General features: G+C 34.0%; 1 protein-coding gene across 1 annotated transcript in view; it reads right to left on the bottom strand.

The window, feature by feature from the left end:
• The window catches only part of ADAM18 (ADAM metallopeptidase domain 18), a 141,537-nt gene that overhangs the window by 108,773 nt on the left and 10,107 nt on the right, over positions 1–22,657 (bottom strand). Inside the window, exons 3-7 of the mRNA XM_019440715.2 lie at positions 20,471–20,526; positions 17,653–17,731; positions 11,265–11,341; positions 9,970–10,147; positions 3,816–3,881 (exon numbers count right to left, since the gene is read on the bottom strand). Of these exons, the coding sequence (XP_019296260.2) occupies positions 3,816–3,881; positions 9,970–10,147; positions 11,265–11,341; positions 17,653–17,731; positions 20,471–20,526 (456 nt within the window). The remainder of the gene's footprint in view (positions 1–3,815; positions 3,882–9,969; positions 10,148–11,264; positions 11,342–17,652; positions 17,732–20,470; positions 20,527–22,657) is intronic.

The raw sequence follows: 22,657 nt of genomic DNA, 5'->3' as shown, positions 1-22,657 counted from the left end.
TCCCGTTTCATTCTTTTGCATGTTGCTGTCCAGTTTTTCCAACACCATTTGTTGAAGAGACTCTTTTGTCCACTGGATAGTCTTTCCTGCTCTTTCAAGTGTAAGTTGACCATATAGTTATGGATCCATTTCTGGGTCTTCTATTACATTCCATTGACCTAACTGCCTGTTTTTGTGCCAGTACCATATTGTCTGCATCACTACAGTTTTGTAATATAGCTCAAAGTCCAGAATTATGATGCCTCCAGCTTTGCTTTTTCTTTTTCAAGATTGCTTTGGCTCTTCATGGTCTTTTGTGGTTCCATACAAATTTTAGGATTATTTGTTCTAGCTCTGTGAAAAACACTTGTGGTATTTTGATAGGGATTGCATTAAATGTGCAGATTGCTTTAAGTAGTATAAACATTTTAACAATATTTGTTCTTCCAATCCATGAGCATGGAATTTTTTTCCATTTCGTTGTGTCCTCTTCCCATTTTTGTCATAAGTGTCCGATAGTTTTCAGAGTACAAATCATTTACATCTTTGGTTAGATTTATTCCTAGGTATTTTATTGCTTTTGGTGCAGTTGTAAATGGGATCAATTCCTTGATTTCTCTTTCTGCTGCTTCATTATTGGTGTGGATGCAACAGATTTCTGTACATTGATTTTGTATCCTGTGACTTTACTGAAATAGTGTATCAGTTCTAGCAATTTTTTGGTGGAGTCTTGTGGGTTTTCTACATAGAGTGTCACATCATCTGAAAATAGTGAAAGTTTGACTTCTTCCTTGCTGATTTGTATGCTTTTTATTTCTTTCTGTTTTCTGATTTCTGAAGCTAAGATATTCATTACTATTTAACATAGTAATGAGAGTGGACATCCTTGACTTTTTCCTAAGGGAAAGGGTCTCAGCTTTTCCACATTGAGGATTATACTAGCTGTGGGTGTTTTGTATATGATCTTTCTAATATTGAGGTATGTTCCATCTATCATTACTTTGTTGAGGGTTTTTGTCAAGAATGAATTCCATACCTTGTCAAATGACTTTTTTTCATCTATTGACAAAATCGTACGGTTCTTACCCTTTCTTTTATTAATGTGGTACATCATGTTGATTGATTTAAGAATACTGAACCACCCTTGCACCCCAGAAATAAATCCCACTTGACTGTAGTTAATGATTCTTTTAATGTAATGTTGGTTTCCATTTTCTAGTATGTTGAGAATTTTTTCACCATGTTCATTAGGGATATTGGTGTATAATTCTTCTTTTTAGTATAGTCTTTGTTGGTTTTGGGATCAAGGTAATGCTGGCCTCATAGGATGAATTTGGAAGTTTTCCTCCCATTTCTACTTTTTAAAAACAGTTTAAGAAGAATAGATATTAACTCTTCTTTAAATGTTTGGTAGAATGCCCCTGGGAAACCATTTGGCTCTGGATTTTTATATGTTAGGAGATTTTTGATCACTGAATAAATTTCGTTGCTGGTTATGTCTGTCTGATGGATATGAAAAAAATAAACCTTAACTCTTACCTCACACCACACATTTTTATCAATTAGAGGAAAGCATAAAACTCCATGTGAAAAGATAAAGAAAAATAAATTCCAAAACAAAAGTAAAAATATTTGTGTCCTCGGAGTAAGAAAATATTTCTTAAATGGAAAAAAAAATAATGATAAAAATCATATATTGGACTTAAATGCTTTATCATTAAAAAATATGTCCATCAAAAGACACCACTAAGGGAAAGAAAAAACAAGCCTCAAATTGGGAGAAGATATCCCCAATATAGCCATCTGACAAAAGATTCACATTCAAAATATATAAAACTCCACAAAGCATTAATAAAAATATTAAAATGGGAAACACTTGTATATTTTCTCTTAAAGAGAATATCCAGGGGCACCTGGGTGGCTCAGTCAGTTGAGCGTCCGACTTGGGCTCAGGTCATGATCTCACTGTTCACGAGTTTGAGCCCTGCATTGGGCTCCGTGATGACAGCTCAGAGCCAGGAACCTGCTTCAGACTGTGTTTCCCTCTCTCTCTGCTTCTCTCCCACTCTTGCTCTGTCCCTCTTTCTCTCTCTCTCTCAAAAATAAATAAACATTAAAAAATTTTAAAAAGAGAGAATATCCAAATAGTCTACAACAATATCAAATGTATTCAAACTCATTAGTCATCAGGTAAATGCTAATAAAAACCACAATATGATCTCATTTTACATACACCAGAATGGCTAAAATTTAAAGACTATCAATACCAATTGTTTGTGGAGATATGGAACCCTTGAACCTTTATTTGGGGGGGGGTATCTTGGATCTTTCATACTTTGTTGACGGGAAAACAAATTGCTATATTCAATCAACATCTCTTAAAGGTAACATATACTAATGCTACAAAAAATTTCACTCTTAGGTAGGTATTCAAAAGAAATTTTGTCTACCAAATGGATATTTTTCTAAAGAAGACATACACATGATCAACAGGTGCATGAAAAGGTGATCAACATCACTGATCATCAGGCAAATAAATGCAAATCAAAACCTCAGTGAGATATCACCATACACTTGTTAGAATGTCTATTATCTAAAAGACAAGAGATTTCAAATGTTGGAAAAGATGTGAAGAAAAGTAAACCCTTATACACTGTTGGTGAGAATGCAAATTGGTACAGCCATTATGGAAAACAGTATGATGGTTCCTTCAACAGTTAAAAATAAAACTACCACATATCTAGCAATTCCATTTCAGGGTAAATATACTAAAGAAACAAGATCGAAGAGATATCTGTACTCCCATGTTTAATGTAGCACTATTCATAACAGACTAGATATGGAAGCTACCTAAGTGCCCATCAACAGATTAATGAATAAAAAAGTGTGGCATGTATATGTATATGTATATGTATATGTATATGTATATGTATGTGTATATGTATATGTATATGTATATACACACATGCAATGGAATATTAGTCATAAAAAATGAAGGAAATATCCTATTTGCAACAACTTGATGAACATGGAGTGCATTACACTAAATGAAATAAGCCAGCAAAAGACAAAAACTGTATTGTATCAATTATATGTAAAAATAAAAAAATTAAAAAAAGAAAAGAAAATAGAATGGTGGTTGCTGTGGCTGGTGGAAGGAGAAAATGGAGAGATATAGGTCAAAGAGTAACACACTTTCAGTCATAAAAAAGGATAAATTCTGAAGATCTAATGCACAGGCATGGTGACTAGAGTTCATAATATGGTATTGTATACTTGAAAGTTGCTGAGAGTAAGTGATATTACCACACACACTTGGGCACACACACACACACACGCAAAGAGAAGAAAAACGAGTTAACTATGTGAAGTAATGGATGTGTTGATTATCTTAATCTTGGTAATGAATCCACAATGTATATCAAATTATCACATTTTGCACTTTAAATATATACAATTCTATTAATTATTCCTCAATAAAGTTAGAAAAAATAAGTGAATTGGTAAGATGTTAAATATTTGATATGCTCAAAAAATGTAACGAGAGATGTTAGAGCAGGTAAGGAAAAATCAAGGCTGTTAGAAAGTGAGGTCAAGGAGAGACTGGGCTAAACTTAGGATAGGGAAAGGGTAGATACTGGAGGGCACTCTAGGCTAGTTTGGATTTTTCATCATAACTGAGTAACACCTAAAATAAAATATCTTTACTTTTCAATAATTTAAAAATTACATATGTCTTCAAAATTAAGATAAAATATTTTCATTAAGTTCAAAGAAAGAAAGAGAAAAAGAGAGAAAGAGGGAATGAGGTGGGGGGAGGGAAAAGTTTGACTTACCAAATCTTTTTCCACTATAATGTGAATTTCTAGGTATTGGGGTAATAGTTTTGGAAGAGCTGTTTTCTGAAGAAAAAAGGATTTATCGAATGTTAACATGTACTGAATTTGTTAAAGTGAAAATGCTGACATGTAAATAAGGAAAAATAACAACATATAAAACCTTCATGAGGACTTAAATATAAAAATTAATTACAAATCAGAAAATTTCATTTGAAAATGTATTCTAGGTTTAAGAGAGTTCCAGTGAGCTTGCTGGAGTAATGTAAGAGTTTAAGTTATCTCTATTAATACTGAATGAGAAAGAAAGTGAATATAAAGATATATATTCTGTTGTCTTCATCTCATGACAAATCTACATTACCAGTTCACACTTGAAAATTTTTCACGAACTGTCCTCCTAAAGACTACGGCAGCACCAACTGTGGTGCACTAGAAATCTTTCATTCATTCAGTATAGGGAATATTTGAGAATTCATTGACAACACATAAATTTGGGTAAATAGTATTCCTTGTACTATTAATTATATGTGTACACAGGAAAGAACAAAGTGCGCAATATCAGAAATAATTCTGCAGTCTCAGAGCATAAGCTGTATGCCCCATTTGGTATGATGTAATAATTCTTGATTGTGCCAGGTCAGTCAGCTAAAACTCATCAATTTATTATATCATCACTAAGCACTTTAAATCTAATTTTTATACAAGCTGTATTTCTAACACATTGAAATTCCATTTTACATATAGAAATTTAAAAAAAAAACTCACAAAATTTCTTCCTTGATCCAATTAAATACACTAAATACAAGAGTATTTACTTGATCACCAAATACAAGAGTATTTACTTGATCACTAAATACAAGAGTAACAAGGTACAACAATTGGGTCTGTCATAAAATAGCATAGGTTAAATGAATAAATGAGCAAACTAACTGGACTTAATGGGTAGAGCCTAGATTTAAATTAGTTTGTTTAAATTCCCATAGGGAAGTAAAGTATGCCTGTATCATATTACCTATTTTTGTCATTACCTGTCTGTCTGATTACATGCATATATGCAATTTTGTAGAAATGAAAGTGCTCTTATTTCTTATTTTCCCTCATATAATGCTGAAATACATGAGTTTGGCCTCCTAACCCTCTTTTATAATTTCTCTGCAAATTTTCAGCACTAACTAGTCTTATAACAATGGTGATCATATAATTTATTGTTCTAACTGGAATAATATGGAGTGGGATAAGAGTTCACTAAAACTAAATTATATAATTACTGAAATTGATTTTTAGTTCTATTTCATCACTTTGGTAGACCTAAAATATTTCTACTCAAAAGTTATTTCTAAAACTAGATTTCTTCTTATATACATCTGACTACATGAAGCCAAAACATTTCTAGGTTTTCTTTGATTAAAAATAGCATAAATAATTTTTCTTGAAAAATACTCATGGACTTTAATTTCTTAGCCATATCTCCCTATAACGTGTCTGATATTTTTAGAAAATTTTTTCAGTATATTCTTAATATTTTCATTACATTGCTTATGATTTTGTTCAAGGTTACATTTTATGGTTTATACACTTGAAATTGATAACACCTTCAACTGACTTTTTACTAAATACCATAATTTTTTTAAGTTTATTTATTTTGAGAGAGAGAGAGAGAGAGAGAGAGAGAGAGGTGTATGTGTGTGTGTGTGTGTATGTGTGTGCAAGAGAGGACCAAAGAGGGAATCCCAAACAGACTCCATGCTGTTACCATGGAGCCCAATGTGGGGTTTGAACTCATGAACCATGAGATCGTGACCTGAGCCAAAATTATGACACTGTTGTTACCCTGACATTTTTCCCTTTCAAATTTACATTCTTCTTCTCACTCTTTAGTATTTAAATTTATAAATGAAATTAAATAATATTCACTGTAATGTCAGATAAGTCACCTTCAATAAAATGAGCTCCAAAACTCATTAACTCACTAAGAGATTATTTAATTTTATTAATTTTTTTTAAAAACTACTTATTGCAAAGCAGATCAAGAATCTCATGTACCATTAATCCAGTTACTCCAATGGTTATATCTTACAAAAAGCTGTAGTACATTATCAAAGCCAGGAAGCTGACTCTGTACGATGTATATGTGTATATTTCTATGTTATTCTGTAATGTGTGCATTTATGTAAACACCATTGCAATCAAGACACGGATACATTCCATTATTGCAAAAATCTTCCTTTCATATCTCTTTAAAGTTACACCCACTTCCAATTTCCCATTTATTCCTAACCTGTGATAATCACTGATCTTTCCCCAAAATCCAGGTTCATAGTGCCTCCCTTATATTTAGCCTTAATCCAAACATCAGAGAATTCCCCTGTTCTCTGCTCCATGCCAAATCCATGACCTGTGCTAAAATGTGTCAAAAAAGTACAGGAGAAAGAGCAAGAAGATCAGGAAGAGACATTTTATCTAAAGACGCAAAACAAAGTCCAGTGTAGAAATGTAAAGCTAAACAGAACAACCATTACTCTAACAAATTACCATTCACCTTAAACAAAATATATCACTAAAAGAAATATGAAACCTCTGGTAGGTATACTAAAGGTAGCAATAGCAAAAACACACACTAACAGATGTATATTCTGACTATATTAACACAAACTTTTGAGCTAAAGACCTAGCAGAAAGATATGCTCATTTCCAAGGCTAAAATTAATATTTAATTCAATATCTACTGCCTACTGACTTATGTAACATGTTTACATTTCACAAAAGATAGAGAAGGGATACAGACAGGCAAGAAGAAAATGCAATATAGAAACTATAGCTACCATGAGACTTACACAGACACAGACACAGATGTTGGAACTATCAGAAGGAATATTTAAAGTAACTCTAGCTAATATGTTAAAGGCACTGATGGAAAATCTTAAATAATGCAATGTGAGATATGTAATTTCAGCACCAAATATTTCTACAACAGCCACCTAATATGGAAAGTAGTTGGTTGTCCCTATCTACATGTGTTTATGCACATTTTATTTTATCATTGAGTTCCTTTGAGTTGTATCTTGATAAGTCAGTATTTGTAACTTTGCAAATAGAAATGATCTAAAAAAGAGAAAGAGGTTGCCTGTTTGCTTCTCAGAGGGGGGAAAAACATTTTTATAATTTTCTCACTGACTTCTAGATAAAATCAATGATTGTCTAGTGAAAGTTTGGCAGACATATCTTCTATTACTTTAAAGAATATTTAGTCTAATTAATGACATATCAGTGGTGCCTGGGTGGGTCAATCAGTTAAGCATCCAACTCTTGATTTCAGCTCAGGTCATGATCTCATGATCATGAGATCAAGCTCCACGTAGGGCTCCATGCTGGACATAAAGTCTGCTTAAGATTCTCTCCCTCACCCTATGTCCCTCCCCCACTTGTGCACATGAACACATGCTCTCTTTCTTTCTAAAAAAAAAAATGACAAGTCACTTATAAATGAAAAATGCAGAACAAAGCTCAAAAATGCCCCAAAGAAGGATGCTGGGACAGCAGACATGAAGTACAAAACCCCTACAGGAAAAAAAATGTGGAAAACAGAAGTTTTGAAGAATACAAACAATTTGACATAATTAACATCTGTAAAACACTACAGAAAACAACTGCAGAATATATACAGAAACATATATACTAAAGTCAAATGCACTATCTGAACATGATGAAAGTCAATTAGAAATAAGTACCAAGAAAGATATCTAGAAATGTCCAATTATGCACACTTCTAAATTTCCCATGGTTCACTGGAGGAGTAACAAGGGAAATTTAAAAATATGTTACATTAAAAGATAATAAACACATGGTATATAAAATTCAAGAAATGAAAAGACATCAATTAAAATCAGGGTGAGATACTCCAGAAATTATCCCCTACATAAAACCAATAAGAGAACTGGCGACAATTGTTAGAGTCAACTTTTTCAGATCTCTAGAAATTAACAAATAGCCTGCAGCCTTCTGGGAGTGTTTGTTCAATAAAAATAACTTATCTGGGTAAAAACAGTGATATATGGAGGATTTGAATTTGCCCTAGTCTTTTCTCCCATTAATTGAAATCTAATAGCAACATTTGCAGTAAATACCAGCAGAGTGGCAACCTCCAGAAAATGCAGAATATGGCTGGAACATCTTCAAAATCTCATTTCCAAAGAAATGTCACCACCTGACCTATTTTGTTCCTAGAAGACCTATTTCAAGTTTGTCTGTATTGAACTAAATTACATTTTACAAAGTCTGAAAAGCTCTTTTTTCAAAGGGGTTTGTTTTAAACAATTACAAGCATTTTTTTTAACTTTATAGTTGTCTGGGACAGTGAATGACCATGGGGCAAACAGTAGACCAATAAAGGAAAAGCTGGAGAATAAGATACCCACATGCAGCTTTAAAAAGCTATGACAAATTTCTGGGAATTTAACAGACTACACACATGTGTATACATGCCCAAGGCTGTATACATACTTAGGAAAGACCTGAAAAGACCCTAAACTCTCACTTCTGAGAGATCTTGAGACTCTGTGCAAGGATAAAGTGAAATGAAAGGCACAGTTGTAACTGCCTGGCCAAGTGACAAAGGCATTTTCCAACATGCACAGAGAGACTCTCAGCAAAAACTGGGAGACTTATTGTTTTCAAGCATTTAAAGAACTCTGTGTGATCATTAACCCACCAATAAGATAACAGAATAGAAACTTCAGTGGCTACTCATAACACATAATACAGACTTTAGAAAACCAGTTAAAAAATTCACAAAGCAAACAACTACAATGAATATCAGCAACAATATTTGATGGAGGGGGATGTGATTTCCAGAGTTATCACATTATATTACTTGGAATGACTAGTTTCAGTTTTCAAAAAATTGAGACGTGAAAAAGACCTAGAGTATGACCCATATACAGTCAAAAGGTCAACAATAAAAACGGTCTTTGAGGAAGATTAGATGTTGGACTTACTAGAGAAACACTTTAGGTATTAAGTTATGTATAAATACTGAAGGAGAATACTTTAATAATGTCTGACTAAATATGGAATGTCAATAAAGGCATAAAGTTATTTTAAAAAACAAATAGAAAATCTGGTATTGAAAAATACAATAATTGAAATAAAATATCCATTAGAGAGGCTTCACATCAGATATGAGCAGAGAGGAAAGAATTGGGGAACTTGAAGACAGATCTATTGAGATTATACAATCTGAGGAAGAGAAAGAAACATGAATGGGCCACAATAAACAAAATCTAATAGACCTATGAGGTACTGTCAAGCAGACCAACATATACATAATGGGAGTATCAGAAGGTGAGGAGGTAGATAAAAGTGCAAAAGAATATCCCAAGAACTAATGGCCCCAAATTTCCCAAATTAGGGGAAAAACATTAGTTTACACAAAAAAGAAGCTTAATGAACTCCAATTTAGATAAACTCAAAAACAACTACTCAGATAAATTCAAAAAGAACTACTCATCATAAGAAAAGTGCAATAAACAAAAGATAAAGAGAGAAACTTGAAAGAAACAACAGAGAAGGGGCCCATCGTGTACAAGGAATCCTCAATAAGATTAATAACACCTAATTTTTCATCAGCAATCATGGAGTCCATAAGACAATGAAATAAAAAACATTCAAAATGATGAAAGAAAAACACCTGTCAAACAACACTACATGCAGCCTATAGGTAAATTAAGAGCTTAATAATATACAAATGATGATCCATTTTAGAAAGATATGTTCAAGTATTATGTAAAACTATATATAAAAATAAAAGAGTAATTTTACCAAGGTAGTGGTAACTTGACTTTATTTTATTGACTTTATTTATATAGTGACTTCATTCTTCCTTTATTTCTAAATTTTACTCAGTAATATGTATTTTTGCTTGAATAAAAATAGAAAATAAGAAATGTTACATAATACAGTATAAGCTTGAAATACATTGTTGTGTAATTGTCATATATTTTAGATAGAATAAGGATGTCTTATTATAAGATGTAGAAAGAAGATATCAAATTTGATATTTCTACTCCACAGAAAAGTAGCTCCTTTTCACAATGAACAAAATTCTACACAAGTAGTTTCATAGTATGTCCTAACATCTGAATTAGCACATTACCTGCGAGCTTAAATTATCTTTATAGGATTGGTCTTTCTGCCAAATATTGCTGTAATTTTCTGCTAGCCATGGTATATCTTGATTATCATTTTTCAGTTGATAAATTATGTGCTCAAATCTTGCTGAAGATTCCAATGGCTCAATTCCATAGCTGATGTTTTCAAACTGAAGGAATCCCCTGAATATTTAGAAATCAATGACATAAAAACCCTACAAAGCTATAATCTAAAATGTGAAAAGTACTTTAAATCTAAGTTAAATTTCAATACTTTAAATTAGGTATTTATATAATTTCAAAGCGCTAAAAGAAACCATGTCTAAACAACTAAAGGGAAGTATTAGGATGTCTCGCTAAATAAACCATGTCAGCAAAGGCATGGAAAATATAGAAAAGAAATCAATAGAAATTCCAGCTTGAAATATACTAAGGAGCACATTATAAACACACTTTATTTTCCTATTTTTTCAGTCTACTATTGGTAACTGAGATACCACATCTACCTTAGTTTTGTTCATATATTAAATAACAACATATATTTAAAAGTATTTTGTATTACCTGTATAGTAGTCATATTCATTCAAGATTTATTAAATAAGGCCAAGTATTTGTTGAAAATCAAGACACTTGTTGAGAATTCCACAGGAATAAAGGTCATTTTCTTCCAGAGATTAAAATAAGGGAAAGCAGGTATACAGAGTGTACCTCTAAAGAGGGGGTATCTATGAAAAGCCACATTAAATGGATGCCAATTTTTCTGAGATGACATGAGTAAATTCTAGACATCAGGCAAACAAAAACAAAAGGAAGTTAGGGAGAGTCTTTTTTTCTTTGCTCTGGACCAGTCTTCCTCTGATAATACCTTTCTCCTGCCACTAACACTGATGAAAATCATTTATTCCTGCCTTTTACGTCTGAGGTACCTTCTTAATTAATTGTTTTATGCCTGATACTGAGTACACCTAAACTGAAAAAATACAATATGCAGCTATTTAAATGACAAGTTAATATCATTTTCTATAACTATTTGAGACAATTAACATTGCAACAATATTATTTATTTCTAAAGTTTCTTTTACGGAAACTATCCCCTTCTGCACAGTGTCTTAAAATAATACCTGCAGTCAGAATTCCCTGGTGTGATTTCATCTGAACAGGCACTAAATAAAGTCCAACTACTAATATTAATATTAAAAAGTGAGGCCATCATAAAGGAAACTTTCAGAATGTGGATCCTCTTTACCTTCCCAGATTTATGTCTGCTAGCCACTAGTTTTCCATGTCAAAGATGCTATACCTGAGTCCAGAACAGATGCTGAGTGTTGCAAGTGAATTTGGAAAATTTGCAATATATCCTTGGTAATGGCAATGTATCTGAAAAACAACATAGAAGGGTAAACAAATAAATTATTTATGATTAAAAATGTATTTGCACACATTACAGAAGATTAAAAATGTCAAAATAATTAAAATAAGATTTATATATAGATAGATTTATTAATGCAGAGTTTCAAGGAAAAAAGGTTTCTGAAAGTCCTGTTTATTCTGTACCATCAATGTGCCAATGAGTACTCTCAGCCTGAGTTTATCTCTCTCACATACCATTTAAAAATTTTTTCTAATGTTTATTTATTTTTGAGAGAGAGAGACAGAGTATGAGCCAGGGAGGGACACAGAGAAAAGGGAGACACAGAATTCGAAGAAGGCTCCAGGCTCTGAGATATCAGCACAGAGCCAGACGCCGGGCTCAAATTCACGAACTGTGAGATCATGCCCTGAGCTGAAGTCAGAAGCTTAACTGACTGAGCCACCCAGGCGCCCCATCACATGCCTTTTTTTTTTTAATTTAAATTTTAGTTAGTTAATATACAGTGCAACATTGGATTAGAATCCAGTGATTTATCACTTACATACATGAATACCCAGTGTTCACAAGTGCTCTTTTTAATACTCATCCATCTAGCCCATCTCCCACCCACCTCTCTCCATCAACCCTCAGTTTGTTCTCTATTGTTAATAGTCTACTATTTATTTCTCTCTCTTCTCTTCCCTCTCCTTCCTATGAGCTCATCTGTTTTGCTTCTTAAATTCCACATATGAATAAAATCATATGGTATTTGTCCTTCTCTGATTGATGTATTTTGCTCAGCATAATACATTCTAGCTCCATCCACTTGTTGCAAATGACAAGATTTCATTCTTTTTGATGGTTGAGTAGTACTCCATTATATAGAGAGACCATCTTTTTTTATCCATTAATCAATTGATGGACATTTGGGCTCTTTCCATAGCTTGGCTATTGTTCATAATGTTGCTATAGCCATTGGGATGCATGTACCCCTTCGAATCTGCATTTTTATATCCTTTGGGTAAACACCTGATAGTGCAATTGCTAAATCATTGAGTAGTTCTACTTTTAGTTTTTTGAGGAACCACTGTACTGTTCTACAGAGTGGCTACACCAGTTTTCATTTCCACAAGCAGTGCAAGAAGGTTTCCCTTTCTCCACAACCTTGTCAACATCTGGGGTTTTTTAGCCATTCTGACAGGTGTGAGGTGGCATCTCATTGTGGTTTTGCTTTGTATTTCCCTGATGATGAGTGATGTTGAACATCTTTTCATGTATCTGTTAGCCATCTGGATGTCTTCTTTGGAAAAGTGTCTATTCCTGTCTTCTGCCCATTTCTTTACTGGGTTGTTTGATTTTGGGTATTGAGTTTGATAAGTTCTTTATAGATTTTGGATAGTAAGCCTTTATCAGATATGTCATTTTTTAATATTTTGAATATTTTGAATATCTTTCTCCATTCTGTAGGCTGCCTTTTAGTTTTTTTGATTTTTTCCTTTGCTGTGGAGAAGTTTTTTATCTTGATAAAGTCACAATAGTTGATATTTGCTTTTGTTTCCCTTGCCTTTGGTGATGTGACTAGGTAGAAGTTGCTATAGCCAAGGTCAAAGAGGTTGCTGCGGTGGTATTATCTTCTAGGATTTTGATGGTTTCCTGTCTCACATTTAGGTCTTTCATCCATTTTGAATTTATTTTTTGTATGGTGTAAAAAAGTGGTCCAGTTTCTTTCTTTTGCATGTTGCCATCCAGTTTTCCCAACAGCATTTGTTGAAGAGACTGCTTTTTTTCCATTGGATATTCTCTCCTGCTTTGTCAAAGATGAGTTGACCATATAGTTGTGGGTCCATTTCTGAGTTTTTAATTCTGTTCCATTGATCTACATGTCTGTTTTTTTGTGGCAGCACCATACTGTCTGGATGAATATAGCTTTGTAATATAGCTTGATGCCAGAATTGTGATGCCTCCAGTTTGTTTTTCAGAATTGCTTTGGATATTTGGGGCCTTTTCTGTTTCCATACAAATTTTAGGATTGTTGGTTTTAGCTCTGCAAAGAATGCAGATGGTATTTTGATAGGGATTACATTATGTGTAGATTGATTTGGGTAGTATAGGCATTTTAACAATGTTTGTTCTTCCAATCTATGAGCATGGAATACTTTTCCATTTTTTGTTTGTCCTCTTCAATATGCCCAATACCTTTCATAATTGTTGTATAGTTTTCAGAGTGCAGGACTTTTTACCTCTTTGGTTTATTCCGAGGTATATTATTATTTTTTGTGCAATTGTATATGGGATCAATTCCTTGATTTCTATTTCTGCTGCTTCATTATTGGTGTATGGAAATGCAACACATTACTGCAGGTTGATAATATATCCTGTGACTTTGGTGAATTAATGTATTAGTTCTAACATTTTTTTTGAAATCTTTCAGGTTTTCTACATAGAGTATGATGTCATCTACAATTAGTAAAAGTTTGACTTCTTCCTTGCCAATTTGGATGACTTTTATTTATTTTTGTTGTCTGAGTGCTGAGGCAAAGAATTCCAGTAGTATCTTAAATAACAGTGGTGAGACTGGACATCCCTGTCTTGATCCTGACTGTAGAAGAAAAGATCCCTGTTTTTCCTCATTCAAGGTGATATTAGCTGTGGGTCTTTTGTATATGGCCTTTATGATGTTGAGGAGTGTTCCACCCATACCTCCGTTGTTGAGGAGTTTTATCTACAATGGATGCTGTATTTTGTCAAATGCTTTTTCTGCATCTATTGAGAGGATCATATCGTTCTTATCCTTTCTTTTATTAACGTGATGTATCCCATTGATTGATTTGCAAACCTGTACCACCTCTGCAGCCTAGGAATAAGCCCTACGTGATCATGGTGAATAATTCTTTTGAAGTACTGTTAGATTTGATCTGCTAGTATCTTGTTGAAAAGTTTTTCATCCAGGTTCACCAAGGATATTGGCTTATAATTCTCCTTTTTAGTGGGGTCTTTGTCTGATTTTGGAATCAAGGTAATGCTGACCTCGTAGAATAAGTTTGGAAGTTTTCCTTCCATTTCTATTTATTTTGGAACTGCTTCAGAAGAATAGGTATTAACTCTCCTTTAAATGTCTGTTCATATTCTCCTAGGAAGCTGTCTGGTCCAGGACTCTTGTTTGTTGTGAGATTTTTGATAACTGATTCAGTTTCTTTGCAGGTTATGTGTCTGTTCAAATTTTCTATTTCTTCCTGTTTCAGTGCTGGTACTTTGTGAGTTTCTAGGAATTTGTCCATTTCTTCCAGATTTCCCAGTTTGTTGGCATATAATTTTTCAAAGTATTCTCTTATAATTGTATTTCTGTGGTGTTGCTTGTAATCATCCTCTTTAATTCATAATTTTATCTATTTGGGTCCTTCTTTTTTATTTTTGATAAGGCTGGCTAGGGGGTTATCAATCTTGTTTATTCTTTAAAAAAAACAGCTCCTAGTTTTATTGTTCCCTGGGTATTTTGTTCATTTGTTTCTATACCATTTATTTCTGCTTTATTATTTCCCTTCTTCTGCTGGCTTTAGGCTTTATTTGCTGCTCCTTTTCTAGCTCCTTCAGGTATAAGATTAGGTTGTGTATTTGGGACCTTTCTTGCTTCTTGAGACAGGTCTGAATTGCAATATACTTTCTTCTCATGACTGCTTTGCTTACCCCAAAGGTTTTGGACTGCTGTGTTTTCATTTTCATGACTTCCGTGTATTTTTTAATTTCCTCTTTAATCTTCTAGTTAACCCATTCACTCTTTAATAGGATATTCTTTGACTTCTGTGTATATGAGGGCTTTCCAAATTTTTCTTCTGGTTGACTTCAAGTTTTATAGTGTTTTGTTCTAAAAATATTCATGGTATTATCTTGATCATTTTGTACTTATTGACAGCTGATTTGTGACCCAGTATGTGATCTATTCTGGAGAATGTTCCATGTGCACTTGAAATGAATGTGTATTCTGCTGTCTAGGATGAAATGTTCTCAATATTTCTGTTAAGTCTATCTGGTGCTGTGTGTTTTCCAAATCCAATGTTTCCTTGTTGATACGCTTAGATTATCTGCCCATTACTGTGAGTGGTTGTCAAAGCCCCCTACTATTATTTTATTATTATGAAAGAGTTTCTTTATGTTTGTTATAATTGATTTCTATATTTGGGATCTCTCAAGGTGGGGGCAAAAATATTTATAATTGTTAGATCTTCTTGATGGACAGATCCCTTAATTATGATATAATGTCCTGCTTCATCTCTTCTTACAGTGTTTGTTTTAAAGTCTATTTTGTCTGATATAAGTATGGCTACTCCAGCTCCTTTTTTGATGACCATTAACATGATAGATGGTTCTCTATCTACTTACTTTCAATCTGGAGGTGTCTTTAGGTCTAAAATGAGTCTCTTATAAACAGCATATAGAGATGGGTCTTGTTTCTTATCCATTCTGATACCCTATGTTTTTTTATTGGAGCGTTTAGCCCATTGGCATTTAGAGGAAGTATAGAAAGACATGAATTTACTGCCATTGTGTTGCCTGTAGGGTTGATGTTTCTGGTGATGTTCTCTTGTCCTTTCTCATCTTTGTTACTTTTGGTCTTTTTTGTTTTGTTTTGTCTTTTCTCCACTCAAACAGTCCCCATTAAAATTTCTTGCAGGGCTGGGTTAGTGGTCACAAAGTTTCTTAGTTTTTGTTTGTCTGAGAAACTTCTATTCTGAACGACCCCTTTGCTGGATAAAGAATTCTTGGCTGCATTTTTTTCCCACTTAGCACATTGAAAATATCCCGCCACTCCCTCCTGGCCTGCCAAGTTTCTGTTGATAAATCTTCTGTAAACCTGGTCTTCCCTTGTAGTTTAAGAATTTTTTTTCTCTTGTTGCTTTCAGGATTCTTTACTTGTCTGAGTATTTTGTGAATTTGACTATGATATGGCTTGCTGATGGTCAGCTTCTGTTGAATTTTTTTCAATTTATTTTAACATTTATTCATTTTTGACAGAGAGAGAGCATGAGCAGGGGAGAGGCAGAGACAGAGGGAGACGCAGAATCCAAAACAGACTCCAGGCTCCAAGCTGTCAGCACAGAGCCTGATGCGGGGTTTGAACCCATAGACCATGAGATCATGACCTGAGCCAAAGTTGGACACTTAACTAACTGAGCCACCCAGGTGCCCCAGCTTCTGTTGAATTTAATGTGAGTTTTCTGTTCTTGGATTTTGATGTCTATGTCCTTCCCCAGATAAGGGAAGTTTTCAGCTATAATTTGTTCACATAAACAAACCTTCTGCCCCTTTTTCTCTCTCTTCATCTTCTGGAACTTCTATGATACAAAATGTCCTTCCTCTTTAATAGGTTGCTGAGTTCTCTAATTGCTGTATCATGATATTTGGCCTTTGTATTCCTTTTCTTTCAGCTTCATTATTTTCCATAATTTTATCTTCTATATCACTGATTCACTACTCTGCTTCATCCACCCTCACAATCATGGCATCCATTGAGATTGTATGTAGGTTATAGATTTTTTAATTTCAGCCTGACTAGATTCTAGTTATCTCTTCAGAAAAGGATTCTCTGGTATCTTCTATGCTTTTTCAACCACAGCTAATATTATTATAATCGTGGTTTTATTTATATATGTAAGTTTATTTATTTATTCTGAGAGAGAGAGAGAGAGAATTCATGAAGGACAGAGAGAGGGGGAGAGAGAGAGAGAGAATCCCTAGCAGGCTCTGCACTGAAAGTGGAGAGCCCAATGTTGGCCTTGAACTCACAAACCGTGAGATCATGACCTGAACTGAAACCACGAGTCAGATGCTTAACCAACTGAGCCACGCAGGCACCCCATAATTGCGGTTTTATATTCTAGTTCAGACATCTTACTTATATCTGTGTTGATTAAATCCCTGGCCATGAGTTCTGTTCTTTCTTTTAGGGTGAGTTTCTCCATCTTGTCATTTTGTCCAGAAAAGAAAAGAGCAAAGACAAGGAAAAAAAAGGAAGAAAAAAAAAACATACAAACAAACAGAACAAACACAAAAAGCAGGAAACAAAAAACTAGACCCTGGGTGTGTTTTGGTCTGCTGTGTTCAGAATGATTTGATAACTATTTAGCTGTGTTCAAGGGATGAGACAAGCTTAGTGGTCCTCCACCATCTTAGCTCCATTTCTCTATTTTTATGTACAACAATCAACCACATAACAGGTCAATTATATGGAATAAAATATTTGTATTAAATTGTCCTCACGGAACAAACATATCCCAATGATAATGGTATGGCCACTTCAATAAACATATGATAATAAATATCTAAGCCATCTTAAGCTTACCTTAAAATATGATGACTCTGAATGCAAAAATCCAGTTTCATTATATGTATAAACCAAAAAGTTCTGGGATAAGAATGAGCTAAGAAAAACAAAAATAAAAAATGGTCGGTCATGAACTTAATAGGAATATAAACATTACTATAATAAAGATAAATGTGAAATATACTGGATTTATATAATAATATGCTTTAATTAGAGTAATTTTAGTGTGGCATAACAGTTTAAATTGACAGAACTAGCATATCAGAAAGTTCAGCTTTTCTTAACACTGGAACAGACTGAAATCCTCTGTATCAGTGTGTGCCTGTGTATATCTTCATCCAACATATATTTACTGAGTGCCTACTGACAGATCCTCTTCTAGGCATTAGGATACAGCAGTAAACAAAAGACAAAACCACTGGTTTTCATGACAATAAAGGACACACACTGCTAGCATGTTAGATGTTAAGCATGTTATTAAATAAGGCCTGGGTGAAGGAAGTTGGTTGCAAAGTGTAGATAGGTTGCAAAGTGTAGATAGGCTGCAAAGTGTAAATAGCATAGAAAAGCTCACTGAATAGATTGAGTAGAGACCTAAAAACAGGCCACATGGATTTGCATAGATATGTTACTCCAGACAGAGTTAGGAGAAAATCCAAAGATCATGAGGCCAAAATATGCATTCTATATATAAAGAACAGCTAGGGGAAGATGTGACTGGAATGAAATCCTGATTGAAGATGAGAGACAGTAGTAAGAGATGGTGTCACAGAGATGAGAAGATTTTGAACAAATAAATGATATGATCAGATTGATACTTTATTTTTTTAAGTTTTACTTATTTATCTCTACACCCTATGTGGGGCTCAAACTCATAAGATCAAGAGTCACATGCTCTTCTTACTGAGCCAGTCAGGGACCCTTCAGACCAACATTTTAATAGAGTCAGATTGAATGCTTGTTGAGAATTATCTGTAGGGCAAGTAAGTAGAAGCAGAGAAAGCAGTTAGGATCTTACAATCATCCAGGCAAGATATGATTGTGACTTGAATTAAGACAGTTAGCAGTGGTGGAGGTTCAATTATGGGTATATTTTGAAGACTGAACACTTGGAATTTAATAATCCACTGGGATTAATAATCCATTGTGAGGGAAAACAGAAGAAAAAAAAGATATCAAGGACGGCTCCAAGATTTTGTTTTGAGAAACTAGAAGAATAGAATTGCCATTTGCTTAGATGACTGTAGGAAGGATAAATTTTGAGGGAGGATCAGCTGTACATTTTGGATATGTTAAGTATGAGAATTCTAGCAAACACTTGATAATCAAATAAGTAGTCAGATAAATGAATATGATGTCCATTGGAGAGGAATAAAGTAGGGATATAACTTGGAGGTAATCAATATTAAAGCTACAAGAAAGGATGAAATAATAAGGTCATTAAATGTAGCTAGGGAAAAACAAGATTCAAGAAAAGTACCATGGAGTACTCTAAGATTGGAAAGATGAAGAAGAATATAAAAAACAAACAAGTTGAAACAAATAGCCAAATAAAACTGAGAGAGTAAACACAATGGTAAAAGTTAAACCAGGAGTCCACAGTGTTCTGGCCAAATGAAGAAATGAAGCCAGATGAAGAAAGTATTTTCTGAGGAGATTCTGATAAGCTACACAAGATGCTGCCATTTGGTAAAGAAAAATGAAACCTAAAACATGACTGGCATTCAGCAACGTAAAGATCATTGATGGTCTTATCAAAAAATATTTCAGTGGAGTTGTACAGACATTAAAAACCAACATGAGTTTAATGGTCATGAATTAGATGGGAACAGTCATAAATTAAGTGGGTAGTTTTCTTTATCCTTGTTCAACTACAGAGATGCAGGCAGACAAAATGCAGTTGTTACAAATATATATTTTCAAAGATGCAGGCAAAGAAAAGGCTGTTTGATTCCACTCGCATGAAATGCTGAGAAAATGCAAATTAGGAGACACAAAATAGATTGATAGTTGCCTGTAGTTGTGGATGAACACAGAGATTAAATATGAAACAGCGTGAGGATCTTATGCAGGATATGAAACATTCTACAACTGATTTATGTTTGATGGTTGCAGTGCTGCACAGTGTAAAGTTATTGCATTATACAGTTGAGTGAGTTTTGTGATACATGAATGTACCCAATAGACTTGTTAAAAATAAATACATATATAATTAATACATTCATAAAATGTATGCCATTGACTTTTCCACCAATAAACCACTTGATGTGTAACCATGTTTGATTTCACATCAGACATATTTATTTAATACATAAATTACAGTTCTTGGATTCAATGGCTTTATACTCAGTTGAAGATCTAGAAATAAGTAGCTTATTTTTTAATTTGAAAATAATAAGCTAGAAAATTAAAATATAACATTCTATTATACATCATTCTACTCTTCTATTATTCAAGATGTAATTAATCTTGATTGAAAAATAGAAAGACAGTCTACATTATATTGCATTCTTTAATTTAAACAGCGTACAAAAATATTTAAAATTAGGGGCACCTGGGTGGCTTAGTCGGTTAAGCGCCCGACTTTGGCCCAGGTCATGATCTCACAGTTTGTGGGTTCGAGCCCTGAGTCAGGCTCTGTGATGATAGCTCAGAGCCTGGAGTCTGCTTTGGATTCTGTGTCTCCCTCTGTCTCTCTCTGCCCTTCCCCTGCTCATGCTCTCACTCTCTCTCTCTCTCTCTCTGTCTCTCTCCCAAAAATAAATAAAAACATTAAAAAAATTAAAAAATATATTTAAAATTAAAATCTAAGCTTTAATGGAAAATTACATCTTACTGTTTTCTGAGATGCAGAGTGTATGGTTTTTCATCAATTGTAATGACATAAATCACCTAAAATAAAGCAAATAAATAAAGATGATTTAGTAAATCAGAAATATATAAACTGAAATACTATTTTTGTCTCATGTAAATGAAACAATTCATTTGGGGAAATGGGTTCAAGATAACAATATCAGAAGATCATGAACTCCTTCCTCCCATGGTTACAACCAATATACAACTACATATGGAGTAATTTATTCTGAAAAAGACTGGAAAACGGGATGCACAGAGACTCTAGCAAAAGACAAAAAAGACAGCATTGAGATGGATAAGAGAGGGAGAGACACCACGTTGCCGAAAAACAAAACAAAACAAAACAAAACCTACTCAAGCAGGGTGAAACATAATCGGGATGGGAAACAAAAATACCAAGGAGTCAGAGGTTTGTGCTATACAACAGATAGCTAAATTGTTAGACCCTACCTAAGAGAGATGAGCCCCCTAAATGCTGAGGTTTGAAAAACAATAGCTATTACATCCAGGAAAACTATAGAACTGTAGAGCATGGAGAACCCACTCTTAAAAAGATCACATGCAGAATCACTAAACCTGGGACCCAGAGCAAAAAATGCTAATTTGAAAAGCACCTGGACCATATGTGAAAAGACCCATTTACTAAACTTAAAGCACTTGCCAAAGAAGCAGTAAACTGTTGGAACTTTCTCTGGGGACAGAGAAACTGGTGGGTGCCACATCTGCAACATCATCCTACTTTGCTAATGTCAGTGCTGGTGGGCACCATTTTGGAATATCTCTCTAACCTGCTACAGTCTTTGGGCTGTAAGAACCATGTCCACACTATGGCATCACAGCCATACTATACAGCCATGCCAGGCACCAGCCCAACTCACCTTTGGACCTCAGTGCCACTATATGATGTACCTATGCTGGATACCAGCTCTGAGCACCCATGCACTGCAGATAGGTGTGCAGAGCATATACCTTAAGGATGATATCCCTTGAGCATGTTACTCTAGTGGTCAGAGGGAACTGTGCTTTCAGGGTTCTTGTTAGAACTACAAAAAGCTGTTCCTTCAAGATTAGGAGATGTAGCTGATTTGTCTAATACATAGGAACAAACACAGAAAATAAGGAAAAATGAAGAGACAGGCAAATATGTTCCAAATGAAAGAAAAAAAAACATAAGACTTCAATGAAATGGAGATGAGCAATCAACCTGATAAAGAGTTAAAAGTAATGGTCATATAGATGTTCACCAAACTTGGAAGAAGAGTAGATGAACACAGTGAGATCCTCAACAAAGAGACAGGAAATATAAGAAGGTTCTAAACAGAAGTCAAAGAGCTAAATAAGGACATAACTAAACTGAAAACTACACTAGAGGAGTTCAACAGCACACAGAACGAGGCCAAAGACTGGATCACTGAGCTGGAAAACAGAGCAGCAGAACTCACCCAGAGAGACCAGGAAAAAAAAAGAGCTAAAAAATGAAGATAACTAAGAGTCCTTAAGTACAACATCAAGTGGAATAATACTTAAACTATAGTGATCCCAGAAGAAGCAAAGAGAGAACGGGCCAAAAACTTAATTGAAGAAATAATGACAGAAATTTCCCTAATCTAAGGAAGGAAACAGGTTCAGGAAGGCTAAGCAGTCCCAAATAAAATAAACCCAAACAGATCCACACCAAGATATAATACAGTTAAAATGGTTAAGTTTAAAAATAAAGAGAGACTCTTAAAAGCAGCAAAAGAAGTACAATGTACTATATGCAAGGAAATCTTGTAAATCTAATCTCATAAATCAGCATAATGCAAGCCAGAAGACAGTAAAATGACATATTCAAAGTGCGGAGTGGAAGAATTTTCAACCAACAATTCTCTACCTGGTAAGGCTATTATTCAGAACTGAATAAAGAGATTAAGTTTTCAAGTTAAGCAAAACCTAAAGCAGTTCATCACCACTAAAATGGCCTGAAAAGAAATGTTTGAAGGACTTCTCTAAACTGAAAAGAAATGACAACAACTAATAACAGGTAAACATATGAAAGTAACAAAGCTCTTTGGAAAAGGTAAATGCATAGTAAAGATAGTGGATCAATCACTTATAAAGCAAATATGAAGGTTAAAAGAAAAATATGGTAAAACTAGCTAAAACCATAATAATTAGTTAGAGTGCA

This window comes from Panthera pardus, unplaced genomic scaffold, assembly GCF_024362965.1.
Source record: "Panthera pardus isolate Hobbes unplaced genomic scaffold, ASM2436296v1 HiC_scaffold_13, whole genome shotgun sequence".
NCBI classification, from domain to species: domain Eukaryota; kingdom Metazoa; phylum Chordata; class Mammalia; order Carnivora; family Felidae; genus Panthera; species Panthera pardus.
Note: the sequence above shows the minus strand (reverse complement) of the source record. Positions and strands in the feature narration are given on the sequence as shown.